The sequence below is a fragment of the Fopius arisanus genome, unplaced genomic scaffold (genome assembly GCF_000806365.1).
Source record: "Fopius arisanus strain USDA-PBARC FA_bdor unplaced genomic scaffold, ASM80636v1 scaffold00059, whole genome shotgun sequence".
Lineage (NCBI taxonomy): Eukaryota > Metazoa > Arthropoda > Insecta > Hymenoptera > Braconidae > Fopius > Fopius arisanus.
In genome coordinates this window covers 552,622-571,161 of record NW_011887798.1, presented here as the reverse complement: position 1 = coordinate 571,161, position 18,540 = coordinate 552,622, and the positions used below count along the sequence as shown (strand labels likewise).

Below are 18,540 nucleotides of genomic sequence, written 5' to 3'. Positions count from 1 at the left end.
CGATCTCTTGCGAATATTCGCGCCAATTACAAACGAAGCATTTGCGCAGTATTAAAAAACGCGTGGCCATTGCGTCGAACAAACATTCCCAAAAAATTGTTATTATGTCGAAGGAAAATTTGCCTCTCGTTGAAGTAACGAATTATTTTAAAATTGACTAAATTCGCTTAAGTCGATTAAGTTGAGTGAATCGGCTCAAATCGATTTATATCGATTTATATCGACTTATATCGACTTATATCGATTTATATCGACTGACCGGCCCTTGATTTTTATTAATTCCCGAATTTACCGACGAATTTACCACGAATGACAAGTGAACGGAGATTTCTTTTCCGACCGCAACCTGTGAGGGCGTAAAATCGCCGTTCTGAAAAGAAAAACACGAAGACGAATCTGTTCTAGTTCTCAGTGTAGTCTGTGGTAGTGAACCCAAAAAGAAGAAAAAAAAAACAGGGGCGAAGACATTTGAAGTATCTGGGGACATTGCGAAGACCGCAAACTCAGTGATGATGATAAATTTCATGCATTAGTGTATAATTAATCTAGAGTGAGAATTAATATTCAGGTGAGCTCCATAATTTGTTGATGAAAAAAAATTTTTTTTTCACTGATAATCGAGTTGGGTGATTCCTGATGACTTAATGATGCTTTTGGGATCGTCAGGGCACTCATCGTCCCCTGGGACCGCTACGATTATCCCACAGCATATCTTCAGGACTCGACTTTCATATTTCAGTCATTTTATCGGGGATATATCGAGTTTGGATTGATTTTTTTTTTTTCAATTGGGTTGATCGACTTCAGGAGACCACACGCCCCCTTATGTTCACCTCCATCTTTCACAAATTCATTATCAAAGTGTTTTTGATTCGTTGACACATATTTTATCGATCCATTGAATTGGAGGTTAGAAAGATTTGACGTTTGTGGGGTCTTCCTGGAGTAATCGACTCTTTGGGATTATTTATAATTATTTTGTTGGCATTTTTTTGACAGGTGGGAGTGAAGAGGAAGGGAGTGACGAGTTTTAGAGATGGCTATGCCCCAGGCTGGAGGTAATTATCGATTTTATATATATTTTTTTATTTCCTTGGGCTTCTGCCGATTGCACAAGTGACAGATCGATTTTTTCGACTTGTCGGGTTTAGGTGGGTGGGGAGGGGGTACAGAGGAAAAAGTCGTAAAGAGTGTTTATGGGAAATTTAATGATCTAAGGGATATTCCACTGGCTTTTTTCTCTGGTATCGCTATTTAACGAGATAAATGCAATAATTTGTATTTATTTATATTCAAATATTTGACGTTTTATTAGTATTTATTTATATGCTCTTGGTGGAATAGAGACAATTTTTGGTTTATTGTAATTATTGTAATTACGCAGGTATGGATCCCTGGACTATTCAACCCAGGGAGAAAGTTCACTACAAGGAGCAGTTTGAGTCACTTAAACCAGTGAATGGAGTTGTCACTGGTGAACAGGCTAAAGGATTTTTATTGCGCTCTCAGCTGCCACCACCGATTTTGGGGCAGATCTGGGCGCTCTCGGATACTGATGCCGATGGAAAAATGGATGTCAATGAGTTCAGCATTGCCTGCAAGCTGATCCATTTGAAATTGAGAGGTCTCGAGGTGCCACAGACACTGCCTCCCACTCTCGTTCAGAGTCTACAATCACCAATAGCAGGTAGCTCTCGGTTTTTTAATTAAATTGTCCACTGCAATTAAATTGTTTACGGAATTTTTAAATAATAATTTTATCCCTCAGTTCCTGAGATTTTTAGAGAATAATGAGTATTTAATTCCCAACAGCTCCTCAGACGGTATCAAATGGAGGATTTCAGAATGTCAGCTCTCTAGTGAATCTTGGTGGAGCACCAGCTCAGCCAGTGATGACAGCACCTGGAAGGCCAGTTGTTCCGCCAATGCAGGCGCCACTTGGTGAGTCGTAAAAAATGATATAATTGGGATAAATCATCTAGATGAACCTGCACAACAAATACTAACATAATTAACATGTAATCACGACAATAACTGATGCTCACGATATGTTTTTCGTGTGCTCGCATGACAATTACACAGGCTCGCGACAATTTAGTGGTGCTAGTGGTACACTTCCAACAAATAATCCAGCTAAACCACCCGCTAGACCTGCACCACCCTTCATGGGTATGTTCATTAAAATTTGAATATTCATTTCATTTGGATGTTTAAACCTACCTGCTTACTCAATAATTAGAGAAATAACATGAGAAGTTTAACGGGTTCAGTTCAATTTTATTTGGAATTCACTCATGAAATTATAAAATGAAATAATTTTAGTGATTTATACATATTTATTGCCTCTGGTGATGCATTAAATTACAAAAGAAATTCATGGAATTTGGAGAATCTCTTCTCTTAACAAAAACTAACAAGTAAAACCTTTACCTGTAAAAGGTAACGTAAGTACAGCAGTATCACCAGTTCCTGGGCCGCCCCAGAGACCCGCCCCACCAGTCAATATCGGTATGTCCACCTGCTTCCCTCTTTCCATTTCTTAAAAAAATATTTCTAAGCCCATTGACCCCTCAGGTGCTGGTTTCAACGCAACGACTGGTATTCTACCACCACCGAAGCCCGCTCCACCGTCATTTCCAAATAGTCCAGTTGCTTCAGCTGCTCCAGTGGTGCAGCCCCAGGTTGTTTCGGGCATTCAGCAGATGCCAATGGGAGTTCCTGTCGTTCCAGTCGTTCCAGTCGTTCCAATGCCTGGAGGTGCTCCTATAGCACCTCTCAATACAACTCCAGCGCCAATTCAGGCCTTTGGTATGGGCCAGATGATTCCCAGTGTATCTGGAGTGCCTCTGGTCCCTGGGATGATGCCATCGGTTCCCTCGAATGGAATTTCAGCGATTCATCAGCCATCAGTGGTACCAGCAGCGATGGCAGGGGTAATGGGCACTCCAGTTTCTACGAATACTCCATTGAGCACTACTGCAAGACCTCCTAGTATTGACAGAGTGGGTTCCATTGACTCGCAGCACAGCCAACAGAGTCAGCACAGTCAGCACAGTCAGCAGTCAGTGACTTCTCCACCCACTGTCGAGTGGTCAGTGCCCCATCAGACAAAGCTCAAGTATACCCAGATATTCAACACCTGCGACAGAACGAGGACTGGATTTTTATCAGGGCCACAAGCAAGAAATATCATGGTACAGACACAATTGCCACAGAATATTCTTGCTAAAATTTGGGGACTATCTGATATGGATTCAGATGGTCGACTTGGGTGTGAGGAATTTGTCCTGGCAATGCATCTGTGTGATGTTGCAAAAGCTGGTGAGACTATTCCCGACAAATTGACACAAGATCTTGTTCCACCCACGTTTCGTCGTCAGCGCCAGAGTAGTATCACCTCTGGTGGTGTACCTGAGGTCGTTGATCCATCAGCTGGTATGCCACAGTCCTCATTCGAGGACAAACGCAAGGAGAATTATGAGAAAGGCAAGGCTGAGCTTGATCGCAGGCGAAAATCACTTCTGGAGCAGCAGCGCAAGGAGCAGGAGGAGAGAGAGCGCAAGGAGCGAGAGGAGGCTGATAAATTGGAGAAAATACGACTGGAGCAGGAGCGTCGACGACAGGCGGAGATTGAGAAGCAGATGTTGCGTCAGCGTGAGATCGAGCAGGAGAAGGAGGAGCAGAGAAAGAGGGCGCAGGATCAGAGGGAGGCTGCGAGAAAGGAGATGGAGAGACAGAGACAACTCGAGTGGGAGACGCAGAAGTCTCAGGAGCTTCAGGGACAGCGTCAGAAGGAGCAGGACATTCTGCTGAAGCTCAAAGCCAAGAATCAAACACTCACTATCGAGCTGGGAACACTCAATGACAAAGTTAAGGAGCTCTCTCAGAAAATTTGCGATACTAGAGTTGGTGTTTCTGGTGTTAAGACAACAATTGATGGTATGAGAGCTACCAGGGACTCGCAGCAGCAGGAGATGACAGCTTTGAAGAATAAATTGCGAGAGCAGAACCAGAGATTATTGACTCTCAGTCAGGAGAAGGCGAGAATTGAGGCGAAGAATAAAATGAATGCAGCCCAGGATTCAGCTGGACAGGAGGCAATGAGAATGGCATTTGCTAATAAACAGATAACTCTCAAGCAGATGAAGGACAAGATCGAGGATTTGGAGAAACAGATTACTGAGAAGAATCAGGATATCGAGAATAATAATGGGCAGCTTGAGGAAATGAGGGAGAAGATGAAAACACTGGCGAGTGATTGCAAGGGGCTGTACAAGAGTTTTGATGTTAAGAGGGGTCAGATATTGGAGCTGAGGGGAGCTGTTACATCTGGGGGTGTGGATTATGCCAGTGCAGCGTGGGCTGAGAGCACTTGGAACGATCCAGTGACAGCTGCCAATGATTCATGGCCAGTTGACACTAATGAGGCTGATATTGAGCCGGGAATAGTCAAGTATAGAGCTCTCTATGAATTTGTAGCGAGAAATGACGAGGAGATATCGTTTCAGCCGGGTGATATTATTCTGGTGCCACCTGTGCAGAATAAAGAGCCTGGGTGGATGGCTGGTGAGATCAGGGGACACACTGGATGGTTTCCAGAGTCTTATGTTGAGCCTGTTGATGGTAATGAGGGGAGCAAATTTGTCCAGCAGGACTCGGTGGAGAGGAAGCCTCTTGAGGAGATCGCTGAGGTCCCTGAGAATGTCTCGGAGGCTGGATCACTTGGAGAGACTCAGGTCCCTGGTGATGTCGGTGGAAGGGAGGGAAAGTATTATGTCGCTTTGTATCAGTATTCTTCCACGGAGCCTGATGATCTCAGCTTCAATGAGGGGGAAATAATCGAGGTGACGAAGGACGAGGGCGAGTGGTGGTCGGGCATCATTGGGAACAGGAGTGGATATTTTCCCTCAAATTACGTTGAGAAATGTGAACCAAATATCAATCAGGTGAGGAAATTTTATCCGTCAGATTTCGTATGATTTAATTATTTTGGCATCAGTTTCTTCAGTAGTTCTATCTTTTTTTTTTCCAGGTTGCACAAGTTACGGCAGCTCCTGTTCAGGCAACTACTCCAGCACCTGTTCAAGTCTCTCCAGTGAGTAAATTAATATTTTTTTTATAGAAATTAACGTCTTCGTGGAGTTGATAACACTGTAATTTATTTAGAGTGTTAATGTAATTAAAACTGTAACGAGCTAACGCAATTGCTCCTGTGTAATAACGTAATTGAGCTAGTGTTTGTTGGTATATTTCTGTGTGTAGACGACAGAAAAAACAGCTGAGCAGATCGAGGATGAGCGACAGGCTGCTGAGGACAGGGCTGAGCTTCCTGATTTCACTGCTATGGCTTCGCAACAGGTAATTTATTCCACAATTAATTATTTGTGTATTAATAGTGACATTGGACTGGAATATTTAATTCCTGTTATCTGTGGATGCTGCTGGATTATTTCCTGGGGTGCAGTATTACAAGGTATTATTGCTTACGAACATTTATGATAATTTAGAAGAATTGTTGTTTTATTGATTGACTTTGTCTGACACGCGAATTCATTTTGATGAGAATTATTTATTCAGGGTCGAGGGAGAAAACCAGAGATTGTCCAGGTCCTGGCACCTTATCAGGCAACCAGTGCTGAACAGCTGGACCTTCAGAGAGGACAGCTCATCATGATCAGGAAAAAGACTGATTCTGGATGGTGGGAGGGGGAATTGCAGGTAAAATTTTGGGAAGAAATGATTTTTGAATTTTTATTCATAATTTATTTTGTGTTTTTTTGTCAGGCGAGGGGTAAAAAACGACAGATTGGGTGGTTCCCAGCGTCTTACGTTAAACCATTGACTAGCAGCAGCAATAGGTCAACACCTGTGTCCCATGGTTATCAGGACTCTCCCACAGATCCAAATGTTGGTGAGTAGAAATTTCAAATTTCTCATCAACTTTTAAAAATTATTATTACTCAATTAAATTCTTGAGGAAAAATTTTAAGTGGAAGGAGAAGATACTAATAATGACGATTGATGATTTTTCAGAACGAGTGATGGCACTGTATCCTCATCAAGCTCAGAATGACGATGAGTTGAGTTTTGATAAGGGCGAGGTGATAACAGTCCTGGCGAAGCAGGAGGAGGCCTGGTGGAAGGGTGAACTCAACGGCATCATTGGAATATTTCCAAGCAACTACGTGACACCTATGTGTGAGTAGCAAAAACAAATCGAAATAGAAAAAAAAATGTAAATGAGTAATTAAGTGATGGTGATGGGTGGACGGACGAGCGTCGTCGAGACACGCGAAGCGTAGATTATTGTAGAAAATACTAGCCCTGTGGGGTTCGCTAATAATTTAAGAGTCAACGATACCGAGGAAGAGTTATCGCATTTATTCAGAGAATATTTAAGTTTCGCTTCATTGTGCGCTTGTGTGCATCCTTCTGCCTGCTTGTCCGTCCATTCTTCCGGGGTAGATAACACGTATTTTTGGCCTTATCGAGATTATTACGAAATCAGGAGTGAATTGGTAAAACGTCGACGAAAATAGGACAGATTATTTTTTCATCTTCACCTCAAATATTGAATTGTCTTGGTACACAAGGGGTTTATGAGAAAACATCATGGGACTTTTTTGCAGAGAATTTCATTTTCCGCAAAAAAGTTCTAATGACTTTTTTCTTTAAAACCAGTCATTACGGAGATATGATCAAGTAATTAATGTCTATGTGACGAATCAGTCGTTTCACTCCTGAAATTTTTCTTTATTAATCATGTCAAGGTTGAAAATAATTATTTATAGATAAATTGTTGATTACTTTTTATTGAGTCGGTGCTCTGTTCCATTTTGTTGAGCTAATTGTTGATTAATTATTATTTCCCTTGATTATTTTTTAATCATTTGCCGAGTAATTAATTTCCACTAATTGATGTTCTTTCGCATCTTGCTTGACACGCAGCCTAAGGATACGCAGTGGAGGCGCCATAATAGCGAGGTTTACATAATTTAACTGTGAAAAAGAAAAAAAAAAGTCAACAATTATTTATTATTTTCCTTCGTTTTGTCGAGGGGAAAAACAAAAAAAAAAGCGACAACGATAAAGAAAAGTTAAAACAAATTAATATAAATAAATTATATTCGATTATAAATGATCCAATGGCCAACCTCACGTGTGTGAGGGGATTTCTGATAACTGGGGGAGATCATAAGCCATAATTCAATTAACGGAATTCCCATTAGTTCTTTACAATGACTTATTAATTATTCAATCAATTCCGTGACATCTCCCCACACCTAATTATCATAAATCATTTATTTCTCTCAGAATGAGTGTCTCGTCGTCACAATCGTGACGATTTTGAATCTCAGACGTAACTCTCAAGTCTGTTTATCGAATCTCGTGTTTAATTATTATTTTAAATATTAATTAACGTGTGGAATTAATATTTCCTCTACCTGCCCTTCTTGTACTCTCATTTGTCTCAGGGCTTCCCAATTATTTCGGTTAACGGGGCCTAAGTAATAAACCCAATGGCTCATATTGTTGACTCGCTGTTACTTACATTATTATGTTAAAAAAACATAATTTATTTGTTATTGAAAATAATGGCCTGGGTGTGAGCACTTTGAGTTTCTCCCCTCGTGTGCGCATTTATCAGTTAATCATGATTAATTTCTTATGCTCATGTTGTTTTCTTTGGGTTAGCGCACAATTTTTTTAAGATGTTTATTTAATTTTTATTTTTTTTAAATTTTTATTACATTTTCGTTTTGAGTTGTTTACGTCGACGTAATTCAGTGAATAATTGGGGGAAATTTTGTCTCGAGGGTTTATTGATTGTCCACTGATTGATACAATTGTTTTATTAGATAGAACTTAAAGATTATTAATTTCTAATAAGGTTTATCAGTATATCTGGACATTGTGTCGTACAAGAATAATATAAGCGCGTTAGTTGAATATGTAGTGAAAATATGGCCGTATCGTGAGGATTTTTATGAATTAACGGGGTACGTGCTGTAAGCCTATTTATTATTGAAATATCGTAGTAATGAGCGTGCGGTAATTTATCAATTACACAAGTGACTATTGCCATCGCGCTCTCTGTTTTCTCTCATGTTATGATGAAGAAAAAGTCAAGAAAATATTATTATTGTTCGTTTAAAAATCCAGTAATTAATGAGATTATAATGCATTGGGCACTTATTAACAGCGTCACATGTAATGAAAAAAAGAAACATGCAAACAAATTATTGAGAAAATCATGAAGAGAATTGTTAAAGTGTGAACAAACTTATGAAATTGATTATTGATGTTCGATTTGTCATTCAGATATTTAGTTTCAATTGAATTGTAATCACGCTTTGTTCACATTTACTCCCTCCGATGTGTATCCTTTACACATTATATTAATTAATATTGTACACGCGGAGATAGAGAGATATTATCTAATCACAAATATCATTTTCAAGTATGAAAAGAAAAGAAGAACATGATACACGTTACCTTCGCACACATGACCAAAAAGAAATCGAAATAAATTGTCTGTCTGTTGGAAAAAAAAAAACCACTGATTTCTTTGTTGTCATTTGGATGTTTGGACGAATTATTTCATTTTCTGATTTTCATTTACGATCTGAAAAAAAAAATAGAAGGAAAAGTATCTGGTCTTATTTTTATCCAATCAGCAAAAAAATAGTGGAGCCAGAAAATTAATTGTTTCAATAAAAAATTGAAAGTGAAATTGAAAAATAAAAATAAATAAAGCGAGTATCGAACTACCCAGTCACAGATGCTCTTCCTCGGTGTCTAATCCCTGTCAAAATCATGCCAAACCACCAGATCATTCGATAATAATAAACAATAGGTCATGCAAATTGGTAAATCCCCGCCATTGAACGCGATCGTCAAATTATATTCGGTAAGTGATGGATGGAATTTGAGAACATGAGGAATTGGTAAAAGATGTGCTATTTTTATGTGCAGCTGATTGCGACTACGTCATCTCCTCGGTGGATCCAGTGGAGTTGAAGCGGCAGGATTACATCAGGGAGCTGATAGCCACGGAGGAGGCGTACATAAACGACATGAGACTAGTCCACGAGGTGTTCGAGAAGCCACTGATACAGAGCATGGTCCTAACCGTTGACGAGGTCGAGAGAATATTTGTCAACTGGCGAGACATAATAGCCTGCAACGACAACTTCCTGAGAACATTGAGAATCAGACGAGACAACAGTGAGGATGGTACCGTGAGAATGATCGGTGATATCCTCTGTGAGAATATCCCAAGGATGTCTGCGTACGTGAGATTCTGCAGCTGTCAAATATCAGCAGCTGTTTATCTTCAGAGGCTGACGGAGACGTGCCCTGAATTCGTGGCAATCGCTCAGGTGTGTCAGCAGGATCCGAGGACCAAGGGGATGCCTTTGAGTTCATTTCTCATAAAACCCATGCAGAGGATCACCAAGTATCCCCTGATTATCAGTAAAATTCTCGAGTACACACCGTTCGAGCATCCTGACAGGCAGTACCTCACGGAGGCACTCGCCAAGGCAGAGGAATTCTGCACTCAGGTCAATGAAGGTGTCAGGGAGAAGGAGAACAGCGATCGACTCGAGTGGCTTCAGACTCACATCACTTGCTGTGACAGTGTACTCGAGGAGAAACTCATTTTTAACTCATTGACAAACTCTGCGGGTCCCAGGAAACTTCTGCATTATGGAATTCTTCATAAGGTATTGATTGAAAATTCTGTTTCACAATTTATAAATAATCAATTTATCCCTTTCAGGCGAAAAGTGGTAAAGAACTTGTGGCATTTCTCACCAATGATTTTCTTCTATTTGCTCAACCTCTGAAGGCACTACCAACTGGTCAGCAGTTTTCTTTCGAGAGGAATGAAAAGAACAAGTTCAAGCTCTACAGGAAGGTACGATTTTTCCTCGCAGTATCTTGGGATTTTCCTTTTGATCTTTGAAATTTCATTCGTTATTTTTTGTTTCAGACAATTTTCCTGAATGAACTGACAATGATCGGAGAGACTGAGCCCAATGGCAATTCTAATATCATTCACACAGACGCGAACGATAATACATCGAGAATTCTAGGTCTACGTGACTCCACTAAAAAACCGATACTTCTACTGGCACCTTCCACTAATGAGTGCCACTTGTGGGTGAAAAAGATCAACGAAGCGCGTAAGCAATTCGCGAGGAACGAGAAAAATCTTCTCCAGCGTCAACGCTCAAGTAAGATTTTTACGTCTCATAATCATTTTCGTTTCATCAATTATCATGGGAATTGGCAAAAAAAAATCATTACATCATTCTCCTTGAATATTTATTTTATCAATTACCCATTCGATTATTTAGTTGTTTTTTTACTTGTTTTATTCCCAAAATATTTGGGATGTAAAAACAGAATAATGCAGTAGCAAAGGGTTGAAGAGAGATAAAATGTCGATTTTTGAAAAATCCATTGGTTTTACAAAAAAATATGAGAAGATCTTTTTTGTAGAGAATTGATTTGGCTATAAAAAAGTTTCCCAATGTTTTCACGTAGAACCTATAATAAGATTTTAAATTGGGAGAGAAATCAAATTTGAATTATATGATTTAATCACTTTTTGTGGAATTACCACGGGGTAAAATTGACCACCCGTCGACATTTATCACATTAAAATCAAAATTTCTTCCTTGCAATGTGCGGTACAGGACAAGCGCAATTTGGTGCTTGTGGCAGGATCCTGGCGACAGTGCTGCAGGGAAGCAGCATAAAAACCCCTGCTGGTAAGCCCCAGTGTCTCCCCAAAAATCCACAAAAAAAAATGCACAATTGCTTCTGCTTGCGCTTTAAATCATTTCTCAAATTTTATCCAGGAAAAAACAAAGCACTAATCCAATCCCTGAGTTTGCACGTAGTGCACCACTAACAATCCCGCATGATTTAGTTCGCAGAAAACCTAAAGGACGATTGCACGTTTTTATTGTTGAGGGGGAGGAATTAGTTGTGAAAAAAGGTAAAACCATCGTAATTATCACATTTCAATTAAATCCCAATGACATTAATTTCTCACGTGTCCACGTGATTATATCGGATAATAATGAAACCACTGAAAAATGTCAGAGTAATTTTTTATACCTCAAGATAATTCCCATAAAAAATTGTCTCTGACATTTATCTGTGGAATTGTTCATTTCCGAGATAATTAATTAATTAATATGCACAATTTTTTAATTTTTATGCATTTCTTTATTGATTTTGTTTGAATTTTTGCTCGCATGTAACAACACTGCAGTTATTATATATTATTTAAACGTGTGAATTTATTTGTTTTAATGTTCGATCTGTGGATTTAGGAAAATCGAATGCATTCTGCAAAGTCTCGATGGGCTCTCAGGAGGAGAGGACTCCTGTGGTTTCGGGGACAGATTGTCCGATGTGGGACACTTCCATGCAGTTTCAGATCAAGGACCTCAACGAGGATACGTTGTGCATAACAGTATTCGATAAAAGCTACTACACACCAGACGGTAAGTACCAATAATCAAATTATGATAGAATAATCCAATAGTCGAGTGATAAAGCCAATGAAATTCCTGGAATAAATCCTCAGATACTCACTTTTAAAATTTCAATAGAATTTTGAATTAATTATAATTTTTGAATGATTTTACTTTATCACTTGATCATTGAATTAATACGTAATACAAGAGAATCGTTTTTTACTTCTTAAGATTTCCTTGGACGAGCGGAAGTTCGAATTGTCGATATAATGCGCGACTGCAAAGACTCGTGCGGTCCAATTCAAAAGCGAATAAAACTACGAGAGGTCGATAATGGCGAAGTTGTCCTGAAGCTTGATCTCCAATTATTTGGAAGTTGACAGGGTTCGCCGAAGAAGGGAATCCTTGAGATCCTCTTGAGGGGCAGTGCATTTATATCCAAAAAATAATTGGAATTCACGATCAGTATAATACGTTTATTTATTACTCAATTAATCATCAGTGCAGTAGTACAAAAGGAAAACGAGGAAAATCAATAAGCTATCATTAATCAATAAGAAATTCAATTAATAATTGATCACAAGATGACTTGACATTTTTTTTTTTTTTTCATTTAATTAATGTTGAAAGGGAGTGATGATTGAATTTTCCTCGATTTCCGATAGATCAATCACTGATTAATTACGAAATAATCCACCCACAAGACTTGATACAACGAACAAAGATAAAATTACATTCAATTAATATATCGAGTCGTGATACGTACATGCAGTTGTGGCATGTGTGTACCAAGACGATTAGTTAATAACGAAAAACACATTTTATATTTAAAAATTCGTACATATGCGAACAGTATCGGAGTAATTTATCACGATGAAAATTACTCGATTAAAGATTCGGTACTACCGCATACGTACAAAGTACATTCCACGTTTGAATAAATATACAATTTATTATTTATATAAAAACAAATCAGCGATAAATGGGAGATGAGAGAGCGGAGATCATAGAGTTGTCTGAGGAGTCAGGAGACATCGCAGACATCTAGATAATGACAATGAACAAATTATTATACCACTTACTAACTTAATGAGTGAGAAGAGAAGAGTTTGAGGAATAATGTTAAACAATTATCCACGTGAATTATCAACGGATCTAGGGGATTGTTCGTCGACAACCCCGACTACTTCTTTATTCCTCAGTTCACTGGGTACCTCCCCGGAGTCTGATGGAAACTCAAGGATGGGTTGGAATCCACCGAAGAGCTGTGGCTTAAAATTCTCAGCGTCAAAATCACTTGACTCGGTCTGCAGTCCCTCATTGACATCATCCCCAGGAGTATCAGCTGTGGAATTAGCCTCGCTCTTTCTCACATTGTCATCTATATCGCTCACCCTCTCCTGGGCATCACCATTCTTCATCTTTTCCTTGACCATGACAACACTCCAGCCGTCCCTGGAGGGTACCTCAGCACTGACACTAGCGAAAAATGGTGCCAAAAAATTTTGTGGTGATGGTGCTGAACTTGAAGAGCTCGAGGGCTGCTGTGACGGCAATAAAACTGGATTCCTGTCGTAGACATCACTGGGTCCTGTCGACTGATGTGGCCTCATCGTTGGAGTATAAACAAAAGCTATTGGTGTTGATTCACTTCCTGGTGACGACTGGCTCGACCCAACGTGCAGAGTTGTGGATATGGCATTTGGTTTTATGGCGAACGGCACGTGATCCTGAAGGTAAGGAATAACATTTACACTCTCTTTGATACCATCTTCCTCATCATCTTCCTGGGCTGGTTCACTGGGTACTAGTAGTGGCCTTTCCTTGACAGGAGTAATAAATGAATCGGGATCAGGGCGCTCTAGGGGATAAGGGAAATCCGAGATAACGACTTTACCCGGTACTTTAGTCTCGTCATCCACCACCTGGGGGATGGATAGGGTTTCAGGTGGTAGGGGCCTCTCCCCACCATGAGTCCCCACAACGACACTCTCCTCCAAGTGTTTATCGTCACCCTCATCCATTCCAATTGCCCCTTTAACGGGATAAACGACGAATACAGGTGCCACATCTGATCTCACTCTTCTGTCCTCCGCGGACTCGTCACCCTGCATATCCTCACCCTCGACTCCATGATGCTGAAGCATCTGGAGGGTCGCAACTCTCGTGTCGTTACTCTTTCTCGGGAAAAAAACTGGTGGGCGTGGTGGATGGCCATCCAATTTGTCTCCTCCCTCGTCGTTCAGACGTGATTTCAGGGCCTGACGATTTCTCTCGTCGATGAGGCCCTCACCTGGGTTTCTACGGAACGGTGTGTCTTTGTTCTCTGGTCCAGGATTCACGAGGGCCTCCGGCGAGGGCAATCGAAGGGCGTAGATCGGTGGAGGTGGGGGAGGTGGCGGTTTCATTCGTTGGAGGGGTGAGACGGGTTGGGAGGGTAATCTGGGTGGTCGGTGGGATGGGGGTGGCCTTGAGACTCGGGTCGGATATTTTGGGCTTGGAATTATCAGTGTACCGATTGCCTCGCTTCCTCGTCTTTGGGAGGTTTTCACATTAGGTCGAAATTGTGGGAGAATGTTCGGTAGATTCAAGTCCATCGGTGGACGAATTTTGTAAGTGTTCGGTGGCCTGGGGATTCGGTTGGGGAGGTCCAGGGGGCGTGAGTGATAGTGGTAGTGACTGGGACGACCTGGGGGGTGACTTTGTGGATGTCCTTGTGGATGTCCTTGAGAATTTCCCTGTGGATGCCCTTGAGGATTTCCCTGTGGATGTCCTTGAGGGTGGCCTTGGGGATTTCCTTGTGGACGTCCTTGAGGACGAACTCTATCCACAGCTGGTGGTACAAGCACATCAGATATCTCGGACAATCCGAGAGCCCCCAGTACTCCCGTTGTCGTAACATCAGTTGTCGATGGACTTTTCGTTGACGTCGACGACTCCGTCGGAAAAACAACGCGATAACCCGCGCCGACGTTAACTCGGTTGTCCTTATCGTTATCAGAGACACTCTGGCTCTTATCGGATTGATCATCACTGAACCACCACTTTTGTCCACTATTACCACCAGTTCCCTCCCTCTGGGGCAATTGAAATCCTGAGGGCACGGGGGCATCCCCTGGTGCTTGAACCTCTGGAGATGGCACACCGATTTTTAAATCGTGATCGAAACCTGTATCCATTCGATTTGGGGACATGATCGCGTCGCCGTACGGCGATTCGGCGACTGCGCTGCCGTGACCGTAGTATGAGCCCTGAACATTTTGTCGGTTACCGAGGACGAAGGAGATGGTGTCCTGGTCGGGGGGGACTATTACGTTGCTCGAGGACTCGACGGTTAGAGGATTGAAAGAGGAATAGCTCTGGGAGGGATCGTTGAAGCTCGGGTAGTTCTGGTGGCCATTGACGACCACTGGTCGCGGATTGTTCTCATTAATCGTCAGGGTATTCGATGATGACCTCGGGGGCTCCGTCGGGCCTTCAGGTGATTTCGGTTTAGTGGTAGTGGTAGTGGTTGTGGTTGTGGGTGAGGATGTAGACGTCGATGTAGGTCTTGTTGTGGGTCTCGTCGTAGTTCTCACTGTTGAGCTACTCGAAGTCGTCGGCGACGGCTCCATGTGCAGGTAGTCATACCCTTCTTCGTAATCAAATTTCGGGAAAGACACAAATTGATCGCCATTCCCAGAACTTTGCATTTTCTCAATCGGTAGCATTACATCCTCATCGTAATCGACACCGTAACGATCCATCGGTCGTGGTTTCCATGTCGTAACGGTTTCCGTCGTCGGTTTCCTCGTAACTGTTGTCGCTCTTGTCGTTGTTGGTCTAGGTGTAGGTGTAGTTGTTGTTGTAGTTGTAGTTGTAGTTGTAGTTGTAGTAGTCGTCGTCGTCGGTCTCGTTGTCGTTGTTGTTGTTGGTGTTCTCGGGGTAGGTGTGGTTGGTTTAGTTGTCGTGGGACGTCTCGTAGTTCTCGGTACGTATGGCGTTCTCGTATTCGAGTACGACTGCGACGTGGACGCCTTTCCCGGGTGACTTATGCTGTTGTAGTTCTTGTGGTTGAGGGAATTGTAGATCTTGAAGCCTGATGAGCCACCTTGTACCTTTGTATTAGCGTAGGAACTTGATATCAGTGGATATTTGTCGCTCGTGTACTTCTCGTGATTGTTGTAGCGCACTGGGAGATTCAGGTAATCGTGGAATGACGGGGAGTATGGATTTATCTCGTTTGGTATTTGATGATCGTCATCGTTTTTACTCGTTATTGCGTCGTTCTCGGTTTCTTCTCGGTTGCTTTCCTCTTTATGTACATCGTTGATCGCGTAACCGGTGTAATTCAGGGCTTTAAATGGTGGTGCCTTGGCGAAGTCGATTTGTCCGGTAACGGGATCCTTCTCCAGGGAAAATGGCTGGCCACCGTTGAAGGCTAATGGTGGGTTTGCCTGGTGGTGGTGTTTGTCATCGGTGGGGGAAACTGTTGGCTCGTTGTCCAGGTGGCCACCCATCAATGAGTCACTGGTCACTGGTGATGGCACTATTAGGGCTATCACCACAGTGACCGTCATTACGAGATAACCCGCGATCGCCATTTCTATAACACCAAATTGCGGAAGTCACAGGTTTTTCTCATTAACTTCACGGAAATACTCCGTAATTCGGTATTTCTTCTCTCTTTCAAATTTACAGTTAGTCGGGAACTTTCAGTTGAGGAATAGTGAGAGGAATAAATTTTTGGGGTTAAGAAAAATTGTTTTTTTTATTGCAAATGAAGATAATCCGGTAGGGCGACATAAACATTGTTCAATAAATTATTTAATTGGTTATTGGAAAAATGGAAATGGATTTTAGAATTTCTGGGGATTGTTCAAATTTTGTCGGTTTGCGAGGCGGAAGTTAATTAGGGAAGAAATAATTAACCGAGTGTTTGAGGTTGGTTGACAAATAGTCGGTTTGATTGAATAACAAAATGTTAAATAACTTTTTGTGATTCTCGGTGATTCAAGCCCGCAATTTTCCCCTCGCTGGTCACTTTCCACCATTATTTCCTTCTTTGTGAAACTTTGAATACTTCGAGAACGTTTTGCACTTTTTAAAAAATATTTTCTCAGTAAAAACAAATGTCAAAACCTTTTGGAATTTCTATTGAATATTTCTATCGATGAATTCATAACTAATCGATAGAAAATTCAAGAGAACCGATAATTTTTCAAGTTTAATTTTTAAAATATTTAATTTTGATATAACAAAGTTTTATAAAAAATTTATCCAAAAATAAATGGATGGGTTTTTCAATTATAGATAATCCCATCACCTGATTACCTTCTGCCCTCCCAATCAGATCTCCAAAGTCTTCTCAAATATTTCCACAGCAATAAAATAATAAATCACGATTATGTCCTCAGCATCGTCTCGAATCACCGATTGAAGGAAATAACAAATCTCAATCGGAAAACCTCGGAGAAGCTAGTGCACCAGCGGATTAACGAAACACGACTGACGTTCCTCCACACTCTGAGGATTATTCCAGAACCTGAGGAATGCAATACCTCTCGCACGAGAGGGAACGCAATAGAAAAAGAAAAGGAGTGATAAAAAAAGGTGGAAATAATCGTAATGATGGAATGGTGAAAGAGGGGGAGCAGTGGAGGAAGGGAATGGATTGGTTGGAAGCGGTTTCGAGATGGTCGGGAATTGAAACGGTACGGTTAACAGTTAGACGACGACCCACATACATACAGACCTGCCCATCTGCCCCGGACATCGTCCCAGTTTTCTCGACCTTACCCTCTATAATGTACCAAGTAAAATTACGTTTTACTGTCGATTCATCAAATTTCATTTTTTTATCGATTCATGAATTCATTCATTTTTCGAATTAATCGAATTCATTGAATAAATTTAGTTATAATAATTGGTGCATTAGGATAAGTGAATTTTTTTATTTAATTGAATGAATTGAATATTCAAAACAGTTTATTCAATTTTTCGATTTAATGGAATTAATAATAATATTTGATGTTAGAAAATATTTATGCAAAAAATTAGATGTGATTATGAAAAAAAATTTGCTAATCCTAATTAATCACTTCAGTACGGAATTGTTTTTCTTTTGATAAACATTTATTTGATGCAAATCGGTTATTTATAAAATGTACGAAACGTTTATAATGGAGTAGTAATAATTCATGATTCGAAATGGTAATAAAAAATTGCAAGTTTGTTGGATTAAAGATCTGTTTAGTCGAGATGAATAAATAGTTCTTAAACATCTAACGTACATGTAACGGTTCATCGGCCTAGATTATAATGAGAGGTTTGATGTTTTTATTATTCATAAGCGCCTGAGGGACGAGTGGAGGCTCAATAGTTGTGATTGGACCTATGGAAATATCTAAGAATTATCTCTACTAGATCATTTATGTAATCCATTGTAAATAGACTAGGCAAATATAAATCATAAAAATGTAAATCATTGCAATTAAAGTGTTAATTGTTCATCAATTGTTGTTGTCATTTATTTTTCCTTAACTTGGAACAAATTCGACTTGCAAATTTGAAATGAATCAGAATTGGTGAACCCCGTTTCTTCTGGTGATTTGTCAGCCATTTCAATTCCTGGAAAGGTGGACGATAATATGGCGGAGGAAAGTAACTCCTGGAGTCTTCTGTGATCCTGGTAGGCAATTCCAGGTTTTTCAAATTTTCATGCGAACATAAATCCTTTCCTTATCATTCCCTAACGAATGTCCTGGAAACATTAAAAAAAAAAAACGAGCTGCTCCTCATGTCTTCCGGATTCCTGCTCCACAACTTCGATTGGCGTCATGCTGCAGCTCAAGTTCGAGTTCTGGATGCATTGCAGGGAAGTACCAACGAAACTGGCGGGAAAAGCGGATACCTCTTTGCCTCTCATGTGCTCCTGTTACAAAGGATTTTCAAGGATTTTGCTCTACGACCCATAGGCGCCGAGATATTTGCATTTTTCTGTTTGGAGCGCTGGAAAACATAAAAGTGCATATTTCGGGTTCCAGCAGGGTTCAAATGATGG

The 18,540-nt window shown here is 40.7% G+C and overlaps 2 protein-coding genes across 10 annotated transcripts in view; one reads left to right on the top strand and one right to left on the bottom strand.

Moving 5' to 3' along the window:
• Positions 1–12,621, top strand: part of Dap160 (dynamin associated protein 160) — a 32,751-nt gene extending 20,130 nt beyond the window's left edge. Inside the window, exons 1-19 of one of the 9 annotated variants that reach the window (XM_011308293.1) lie at positions 432–568; positions 1,000–1,058; positions 1,385–1,687; positions 1,813–1,941; positions 2,083–2,169; positions 2,440–2,508; positions 2,575–4,946; positions 5,033–5,095; positions 5,263–5,358; positions 5,465–5,473; positions 5,578–5,718; positions 5,785–5,911; positions 6,034–6,198; positions 8,977–9,728; positions 9,785–9,922; positions 9,998–10,241; positions 10,943–11,011; positions 11,352–11,525; positions 11,730–12,621. In XM_011308293.1, coding sequence (XP_011306595.1) covers positions 1,037–1,058; positions 1,385–1,687; positions 1,813–1,941; positions 2,083–2,169; positions 2,440–2,508; positions 2,575–4,946; positions 5,033–5,095; positions 5,263–5,358; positions 5,465–5,473; positions 5,578–5,718; positions 5,785–5,911; positions 6,034–6,198; positions 8,977–9,728; positions 9,785–9,922; positions 9,998–10,241; positions 10,943–11,011; positions 11,352–11,525; positions 11,730–11,878 — 5,109 coding nt within the window. In that variant the 5' untranslated portion in view covers positions 432–568; positions 1,000–1,036 and the 3' untranslated portion in view covers positions 11,879–12,621. Of the gene's footprint in view, positions 1–431; positions 569–879; positions 910–999; positions 1,059–1,384; positions 1,688–1,812; positions 1,942–2,082; positions 2,170–2,439; positions 2,509–2,574; positions 4,947–5,032; positions 5,096–5,262; positions 5,359–5,464; positions 5,474–5,577; positions 5,719–5,784; positions 5,912–6,033; positions 6,199–8,976; positions 9,729–9,784; positions 9,923–9,997; positions 10,242–10,706; positions 10,782–10,942; positions 11,012–11,351; positions 11,526–11,729 lie in introns of those variants that run through there. The other 8 variants (XM_011308289.1, XM_011308291.1, XM_011308290.1 and 5 more) reach the window with 8 other exon arrangements.
• Positions 12,606–16,894, bottom strand: LOC105268605 (atrophin-1; the record flags this gene model as incomplete). Its single annotated transcript, XM_011308300.1, is given in 2 exon segments — positions 12,606–16,083; positions 16,812–16,894. A coding segment is annotated over 1 exon segment (3,453 nt). The 3' UTR covers positions 12,606–12,628.
• Between the last annotated feature and the right edge of the window lie 1,646 nt (positions 16,895–18,540).